The sequence below is a fragment of the Xyrauchen texanus genome, chromosome 11, assembly GCF_025860055.1.
Source record: "Xyrauchen texanus isolate HMW12.3.18 chromosome 11, RBS_HiC_50CHRs, whole genome shotgun sequence".
Lineage (NCBI taxonomy): Eukaryota > Metazoa > Chordata > Actinopteri > Cypriniformes > Catostomidae > Xyrauchen > Xyrauchen texanus.
Window position 1 is genome coordinate 45,240,130 of NC_068286.1, and position 9,524 is coordinate 45,249,653.

At 40.6% G+C, this 9,524-nt stretch overlaps 1 protein-coding gene across 2 annotated transcripts in view; it reads right to left on the minus strand.

Annotated features, from left to right (window-relative positions):
- Positions 1-2,895, minus strand: part of LOC127652071 (prominin-1-A-like) — a 45,268-nt gene extending 42,373 nt beyond the window's left edge. For both annotated transcript variants that reach the window (XM_052138127.1, XM_052138126.1), the window contains exon 1: positions 2,306-2,895. In XM_052138127.1, the coding sequence (XP_051994087.1) occupies positions 2,306-2,561 (256 nt within the window). In that variant the 5' untranslated portion in view covers positions 2,562-2,895. The remainder of the gene's footprint in view (positions 1-2,305) is intronic.
- Between the last annotated feature and the right edge of the window lie 6,629 nt (positions 2,896-9,524).

A 9,524-nucleotide genomic window follows, 5' to 3' on the forward strand; every position in this document is an offset into this window, starting at 1 on the left:
AAATCAGAGCTAATCAGATTTTTGTCCTAACCAGCCTTGATAAGTGATGGGACATTCTGTCCATCGCTTGGTTTCTATTGTCGGCTATGAACTGAAACCAGCCCAAAAACGTCCTCAAAACAGTATCTCACTAGCTGGTTAAAAACGACTTGATTTTGGCCAAAAATGTTTTCGCTGAGGTATCGCTCTCTTCAGTCGGAGATCTGTCACGAAAACTCGGACGGACGTTCCAGCATCCTCTATCTCTGTGCTTGGTTGAATAATGCTGGGCATAAAAAATGCCTCTATTCTCCAAATACAAACTCATCAGACATATTTAGTCATATCTATTCTATGGTTTGTGTGCAGCTGTGTTGTGTTCTGTTGTTTCTTTTGCAGTGGTGGACCAGTTTTAGATAAACAATATGGTTTGTCGCTTGAACGCCCCATTTCGCGAGCGGGGGCTGCTTGAACTTGCTCTCGTACACTCTCATGAACACGCAGAGGAAAGCAACGGTCAGTCATTGTTTCTCATCAAACCTTTAATAACAATCATGAGTCTCATGGAATAATTGATCAGACTTCTGAGTTATACTTTTGCATCCTTTTGAAGCTTGAAGAGGTGGTCACCATAAACCGCCATTGTATGACGTCACTGAGCACAAAGATTTTCACAATTTCTCCTTTTGAGTTAAGAAAAAGAAAGAAAGTCATATGGGGTTGTAACAACACTGGCGTGAGCAAACAATGACTGAATCTACATTTTGGGGTGAACTGTCCCTTTAAGAGTACTAAAGAGACAATTTAGCAATCTGAAGGGAATAATACCCGTTGCATGAGTTCTAAAACCCCAGGATTGATTTACAGGTTTAAAACAGTGCACAGTGTCCCATTTGCAGCACAATCAGTGATTATAAACCTGAAGTGTTGAACATGCCATTTATTTATTCAATGGTTGTATTTGGGTTGTATAAGGGTTGTGTAAGGGTTGTTCACTAGTATGTTTCCAGAACCAGGCATTTGCATTACATGTACAGGTATCTTTGGAGCATATGGCACTCAGATTATCAGCTTACCTGATTGGCCAGGTGACTCAAAGAGCAGAACGGCTAATTGGTTAGGCAGCAGGGACTTAACAGCGCAATCCTATTCTACTCTAATAACACACACACACATACACACACACACACACACACACTCATGCTATTTTATACTCAACATGCTGACCTTACAAAGAAACCCACTTGTCACAAAGCCTGACCTTATGGAAATAGATACACAGTACATTTTATATATATATATATATATATATATATATATATATATATATATATATATATATATATATATATATATATATAGAGAGAGAGAGAGAGAGAGAGAGAGAGAGAGAGAGAGAGAGAGAGAGAGACCAGTCTAGTTGAGATGCATCTATACTTAGAAATGGTATGGTTGCGCAATGGTATGTTGCACAAGACCCCAGTTTTTAGATACACTCCTAAAAAAAAATTATATACAATTTTCCCCCAAATCAGCAACTTCAAAGCATCCATAAACTCCTTCAAAACAAACTCGTCAGAACTACATTAATGTTCAGATCTGATCTGCCTTCCTCCAGCTCACTGCACACAGTAGCCATAGTAACAAACCGCAGGAGCTTTTCTGTAATCTTGTTGTTGTCCAGTGTAAAGTAATCCTATATAGCTCTCCAAACCATCATCATTCACATGTTCTACAGGGTCAGAGAGCAAAATAATGATCTGACCTCTGAGCTCATCCAGACATGGCTTTACATTATGTGACATTATCTATGATAATGCAATGCAAGTATCTATTTATGATCATGTAATAGGCTTACATATTCCAAAGATGGGCACTGAAGATGCCAATGCAATGCATCCAAGGGCGAAGCCAGGAAATTACTTTTGGGTGGGCTGCAATAAAAATGGATGGGCCATATTTTGGCCCCGATTTGTATTTTATTTTTACCAAATGTTCCATAACAACAGAAAGGCAGTGCATTCAAAGAGTTCTTTCACACATTCAGAAATCAGAATTTATGCATTTAAAAAAATAAAAAAGAATAAACTATATTATTAATATATATTTGAATTCAAAGAATCATCTCTAGTCCTGGGCCAGGCCCACACCTGGCTACACCACTGATTACACCTGATGCTGAGCAAGTATGGCTCATCACTCCAAACTCTGTTACCAACTTTTATCATGCATATAGCCTATTGTTTGCTATATAAATTTGACTATACAAAGACAAATTCAAGCGCGAGAGTTTGGACAGCTCTCGATATGTCGATATGGAGCTCACCTTCAGGGAAAGGGTTGGGTTGAACAATGTACAAAAACGCGTGGACCATGTGGAAAAGAATCCCAATGGCACCTGGTTCATAATACGCGTGCGTTTCGTACACCACCGACGGCACAAAGCCAAAGTCCAACGTTTCCACCGGCGCTTTGAGCATCGCGGTGCGTTGAGAGGAATCCCGTCGCTCCTCGTGCGTTTCGCTACTCGTGAGACTCCAGCACATCGCCAGCGCAAGCCCCACTTTCCACGACATGTCCATCAGTTACGCGGGGAGATTTGGATGAATAACGGGAGGGAAAGTGAAGGGGAAGCTCAGCTTAAGTAAGAGGAAAGTATATTGCTTTGGGATGTTCTTTAGTCCGCAACATCAAAAAGAAAAATGAAAGAAAAATTGAACGGGTGTAAAGAAAAGAAGAATAAAAAACAACCGAAAAGGGGATTCCAGCTGACGCGCTTACTCCCCGTTTCCTTCTGTTGACATCATGGTAAACATTCCGCCGATCTGGATATCTCAGGATGAGTCGGATATTGTCCGCCACCGTTTCTGTGACCTGCGCCACCCGCTGAGTGCTGCGCCACGGCAAATGCGACCGGTTCTGTCTCCGTGCACGCGCACTGGATCAAGAGGGGAAACACCGCGTCGGATTTGGGTGAGTCAAGCCAAGTCAAAGTAGTTTACTGACCTCCCTCCCATTAAATAATCTCTTCAGGTACCATTGTGCAAGAACATAACGGACTTGCAAGAAAAATACTTAAACAATAATAGAATACTACAAACAATAACACAAATATGATAAACAGCTATATATGTTCAACACAACTATATGTTTAAATGTTTAAATGTTAATTGATAAACAAGTCACATGCTTGTACGTGTATATACAGTATGGAACATAGATTTTTTTTAAAAACGACAAAATTGGCCATTTTTATATATGTTACATTTATTTTCCCAAATACTTATGGAATTTGAATATAAGACTCCAGTGGTTAAATCTATGTCTTCAGAAGCGATTTAATAGGTGTGGCGTGGTTGAGAAACTGACTTTATTATTACTATAAACTCTCCTCCCTGCCCAGTAGGTGGCGATATGCACGAAGAATGTGAAAGTGGAGATTTATAATAAAAAAGGACTTAAATATTGATCTGTTTCTCACCCACACTTAAAGGGACAGCTCACCCAATGATGAAAATGCTCTCATCATTTACTCACCCTCATGCCATCCCAGATGTGTGTGACTTCATTTCTTCAATTGAACACAAATTACGATTTTTAGAAGAATATCTCAGCTCTGTTGGTCCATACAATGCAAGTGAATGGGTGCCAAACTTTTGAAGCTCCAAAAAGCACATAAAGGGAGCATAAAAGTAATCCATAAGACTCCAGTGGTTAAATCAATGTCTTCAGAAACAGATAATCCTTTTATACTCTAGTATTTATAGTCTCCACTTTAACACTGGACGCGTCTTGTTGACACTACATGCCGCAACGGCTTGAGGCGGTCTACACTGGACGCATCGACATGAACGTTGTTAACCATTTCATTTGTGTAGTAGCGGCAGCGCGTGCAGCGTAATATGGAACGCGTCACCTGTTTTTTGTCGGCGCGACGGACGCTTCCAGTGTAGACAGCTTCATTGATTATAATGGGGCTCTATTGCTTTTGAAGCAACGCGACGCTCGCTTCCGGTGTAGACAGGGTGTAACTTTCACATTCTAATTCATGAGTTTTTGGCTATTCACATTGTTCATGCATATCGCCCCCTACTGGGCAGGAAGGAGAATTTCAAGCATAAAAGAACTGAAATATTGATCTGTTTCTCACCCACACCTGTCATATCACTTCTGAAGACATGGATTAAACCACTGGAGACGTATGGAGTACTTTTATGCTGCCTTTATGTGGCTTTTGGAGGGTCAACATTTTGGCACCCATTCACTTGCATTGTATGGACCTACAGGGCTGAGATATTCTTCTAAAAATATGTTTTTATGTTCAGCAGAAGAGAGGAAGTCATACACATCTGGGATATCATGAGGGGTGAGAAAACGATGAGAGAATTTTCATTTTGGGGTGAACTGTCCCTTTAACACGTTCAATTGGATGATGTACTGTACCATATCACATGTGTATAAATCTTGTTTTATACTTTGTTCTTGATTCTTGCTGCCAATTTTATTCCATTTAAGATATATCCTTTTATCTTCTGTAGTTTACAAAATAATGTAATTCATTAGGCCTATCCATGGTTATCGCACTCGTGATTTCCATTGTCTGCTGATACTTCATGCTTCAGCGATTAATTGCCAAAGAACAATTATAACTCTGATCAGTATTCACTCACTCGTCTCATGGCAAGTAGGGTCACAGCTTCAGAGCAGTGTGTAGTTTGTTCACATAAAAACATGGTCTCTTTCACTTTGCACATAGTTGAAAAGTCAAAGGAGGGAAAAGCAGCATCTCTGGACTCTGCCAAGGCATTCAGTCTTTACTGAAATGTCCCAAGGCTACTTTTGGAACAGCTGAAAAGGCTCTGTGTGTTTGTGTGTGGATGGACAGGAATACCAACAAAAAGAGGAGGTGACTATGAGGCCATAATTTGCTTAATGTCAGACATCACAACCAAGATGGACATGGATGCACTTTGCACACACACATACACAGAACGTGGGAAAAATAGAGCTTTGATCAAGTTCAGGACAGAAGCCTTTTGAGGTTACATGTTCAGTAAAATAAGACAAATGAGATTAAACCACGATTAAATACCCTCTCTCTATATATATCCATCAGTGCAAGTGTCCCTTTTCTAGCCAATCCTTTGCGCTTCATTGAAAAGAAATCACATGGCCAATGGTACAAAGTTGCTTATTTGATTAGTGAACTAGAAATAGTGCAGAATCATGATTATTTCAAATGTTACATCATAACATTTGTAATGTAAAATGTTAAAAATCCTACAATATAGCCTATATTTGAATGTTTTATTCTTATTTAGATTGACCACCTCATGGGTATATTCTTGAGATCACCCATTCACTCCCATTTAAACTCTGGTGTTCATACCTCATACAGATCAGTTTAACGTTGCATAATCTTCAAGTGCCTATTTTTGACATTGGGTCAGAGCGGTTCAGTTTAATCCAATCCTTGACATCTACAATACCGGTCTCTTTTGCAACCATGCAAAACAGTCATTTACACACAACTCCTGCCTATTGCAATACTGAAAATGTACGTGTCATCTATTCAATCAATCATCTATTTCACATATACACTCACCTAAAGGATTATTAGGAACACCTGTTCAATTTCTCATTAATGCAATTATCTAATCAACCAATCACATGGCAGTTGCTTCAATGCATTTAGGGGTGTGGTCCTGGTCAAGACAATCTCCTGAACTCCAAACTGAATGTCAGAATGGGAAAGAAAGGTGATTTTTAGCAATTTTGAGCGTGGCATGGTTGTTGGTGCCAGACGGGCCGGTCTGAGTATTTCACAATCTGCTCAGTTACTGGGATTTTCACGCACAACCATTTCTAGGGTTTACAAAGAATGGTGTGAAAAGGAAAAACATCCAGTATCGCGGCAGTCCTGTGGGCGAAAATGCCTTGTTGATGCTAGAGGTCAGAGGAGAATGGGCCGACTGATTCAAGCTGATAGAAGAGCAACTTTGCCTGAAATAACCACTCGTTACAACCAAGGTATGCAGCAAAGCATTTGTGAAGCCACAACACGCACAACCTTGAGGCGGATGGGCTACAACAGCAGAAGACCCCACCGGGTACCACTCATCTCCAATACAACTAGGAAAAAGAGGCTACAATTTGCAAGAGCTCACCAAAATTGGACAGTTGAAGACTGGAAAAATGTTGCCTGGTCTGATGAGTCTCGATTTCTGTTGAGACATTCAGATGGTAGAGTCAGAATTTGGTCGTAAACAGAATGAGAACATGGATCCATCATGCCTTGTTACCACTGTGCAGGCTGGTGGTGGTGGTGTAATGGTGTGGGGGATGTTTTCTTGGCACACTTTAGGCCCCTTAGTGCCAATTGGGCATTGTTTAAATGCCACGGCCTACCTGAGCATTGTTTCTGACCATGTCCATCCCTTTATGGCCACCATGTACCCATCCTCTGATGGCTACTTCCAGCAGGATAATGCACCATGTCACAAAACTTGAATCATTTCAAATTGGTTTCTTGAACATGACAATGAGTTCACTGTACTAAAATGGCCCCCACAGTCACCAGATCTCAACCCAATAGAGCATCTTTGGGATGTGGTGGAACGGGAGCTTCGTGCCCTGGATGTGCATCCCACAAATCTCCATCAACTGCAAGATGCTATCCTATCAATATGGGCCAACATTTCTAAAGAATGCTTTCAGCACCTTGTTGAATCAATGCCACGTAGAATTAAGGCAGTTCTGAAGGCGAAAGGGGGTCAAACACAGTATTAGTATGGTGTTCTTAATAATCCTTTAGGTGAGTGTATACACACAGTACTTACAGAATCAGAATGAGCTTTATTGCCAAGTGTTCTCATGTACACAAGGAATGTTTTGGATGATAGGAGTAAAAAGCAAGTGCACACAGAACATAAGAGTGAGACACAGAATATAAAACAAGGTAAGAGTATAAATAGACATTCAAATAATAGGACACATAACAGAATGGCGTATGTACATGTACACGTGGTAATGTATGTGCAAGGTAAGAAGGGTATGTACAGTTATTGTATTAAAGATGTGAATTGACATAAGTACATGAGATATTTATACATTATTGCACAATGGGGGAGTCCTGAAATCAGTTTAATTGTTCATTAGGAGTAAAAACTGTTCTTGTGCCTGGATGTCCTGGAGCTGAGTGCTTTGTTGCGCCGGCCAGAGGGCAACAGTTCAAAGAGGGAGTGGGCGGGGTGTGTGTGGGGTCCAGAGTGATTCTACCTGCACGTTTGCTCACTCTGGAGACGTACAGGTCTGGGAGGGTGGGCAGGGGGCACCAGTAAACTCTCAGCAGTCCTGACTGTTCGTTGTAGTTTCCACCTGTCTGATTTGGTGGCTGAACCAAACCAGACTGTTATAGATGTACACAAGACAGACTCAATGATGGCCGAGTAGAACGGTGTCAGCAGCTCCTGTGACAGGTTGAACTTCCTCAGCTGGCGAAGGAAGTACAACCTCTTCTGAGCCTTCTTCACAATAGAGTCTATGTGGGTGTCCCACTTCACGTCCTGAGAGATGGTAGAGCCCGGGAACATGAATGACTCCACTGCCGCCACAGTGCTGTTCAGGATGGTGGGTGGGTGGTTTCTCCTGAAGTCCAATATCATCTCCAATGATTTGAGCGTGTTCAGCTCAAGGTTGTTTTGACCACACCAGACAGCCAGCTGATCAACCTCCCATCTGCGTGCAGACTCGTCACAGGCTGATGACGTGGTGTCGTCTGCAAACTTCAGGAGCTTGACAGTGGTGTCTATTGCAGTGCAGTCATTTGTGTACATTAAGAAGAGCAGCGGAGAGAGAACGCATCCCTGAGGAGCACAAGTGCTAATAGTAATATCGACACCGTAACATTGAACTAAAAGTTAGTTGTACAGCTCCAGCTCTCAGCTGGGGATTTCCACTATATTACCTTGGTGGGATAAGCACTCTGTAGGTATGAGTAGCTGTGCCATCAGGTACTTTAACATGCATGGGAAAAAATTAGGACTTGCCGGAATTGCTTGTACCTATATATGCATGCAAGCACTGGTGTGTCTAAATGCATGTGTGATACTGGATGTTCTACACTGAATATATCACTGTTAATGTACGTTTTTGTGTTTCACACAGGGTTACAACATTGTGCACCACCTGGCCTTGAAAATAGAACATGTATTCTCTAGTATTTTATTAAATGTGTGTGTCTTTGCTTCTTTGTAAAAGTGTGTATGGTGTTTCCACCCGTATACCAATAAAGAACATGTTAATAACTGGTACTATGCCAAGAAAGAAAAAGAAGAGCTCAAGAAAGATTTACAAAACAACAAAACTTTAATAACACAACACCCCCATTCCCTACCCCATTCTGTCTCTGAAACATCCCATACAAGGAATGTGACATTGTCATTGCTTTTCTTCAGGAAACAAAATTCATATTGGATGCTAATAGCATTATGGGTAACCCATGGAAACAGTCTGAAAGTACAATGAGGTCATGGAGGGCACCGATGAGAGAAAACAGCCGTAAGATCAGGCAAGTGGGAAATAACTTGGTCCAAATGAATAGACATGAGTATGACTTACAAAGGTTCGTGCAAGTATGGATGTTCTGAGCAAAATCATCCCTATGAGTACTGATCCAGTACAGCCAAACTTACAACAGAAAAATAAATCAAAGCATCAAAAGGTGATTCTCCCCAGTACAAGCTCACAGGCAGGTAACATTCAAAGTGCAGCAAAACCAAACGCTTGCTATTAAGGGTCTCCTAAGTGACTGCAAAGTGTTTTAGGAGATTCTAAACTAGTCTGATGCTCTTATACAGTGATCTAGAAGCAGTTTTCACCTACAGCTGTAATAAGATATGAAGCATTACAACTATGCATCATGAAATATACCAAAAAAATTCAGTTCTCTTCAAGAAGTATTCAAATGTTCTTTCTCACATCAAAAAACAAAAACAAATATAATGTTGGCAGTTCAAGTGAGTGCTTCAGAAAAGGTTTTGCAGTTATCACAACAGTGCTACTGAACGTTTAAAAGAAATTGCATTAGGTTCGATAACGGAGTTCACAATTCCTTGGCATATTTTATATTTTCACAGAATTCATTTATCTTCTAACTTATTAATGAAATGAAAACAGCTTTGTTTTTGAGAATATTGAGCACCTTAATATAAACAGAATATGACTTATGACCACCGTGGACGCCTCAATCAACAATTACAAATAACTGGCTTCTGACCCTCATATACCTGTTTAATGAGGGTCAATGAATGCTATTACTGTATATCTAGAGGCTGTGGCACAAAAAAGTTTATATTTTTAGCTTTGCTTTGGTCAAACTGGTTGGAATATTGGTAATTGACTGTTTACTATCTGCTCCCAACATCAGCACCAATGTACTATTGTACATTAGATATGCTACCCTTGGTATAGCCATATAAAGCAAGTTGGGCAGACTTTGTGTGCATGACCAGATTGACTGAATGCAATAACGTGGGTCATCTGGT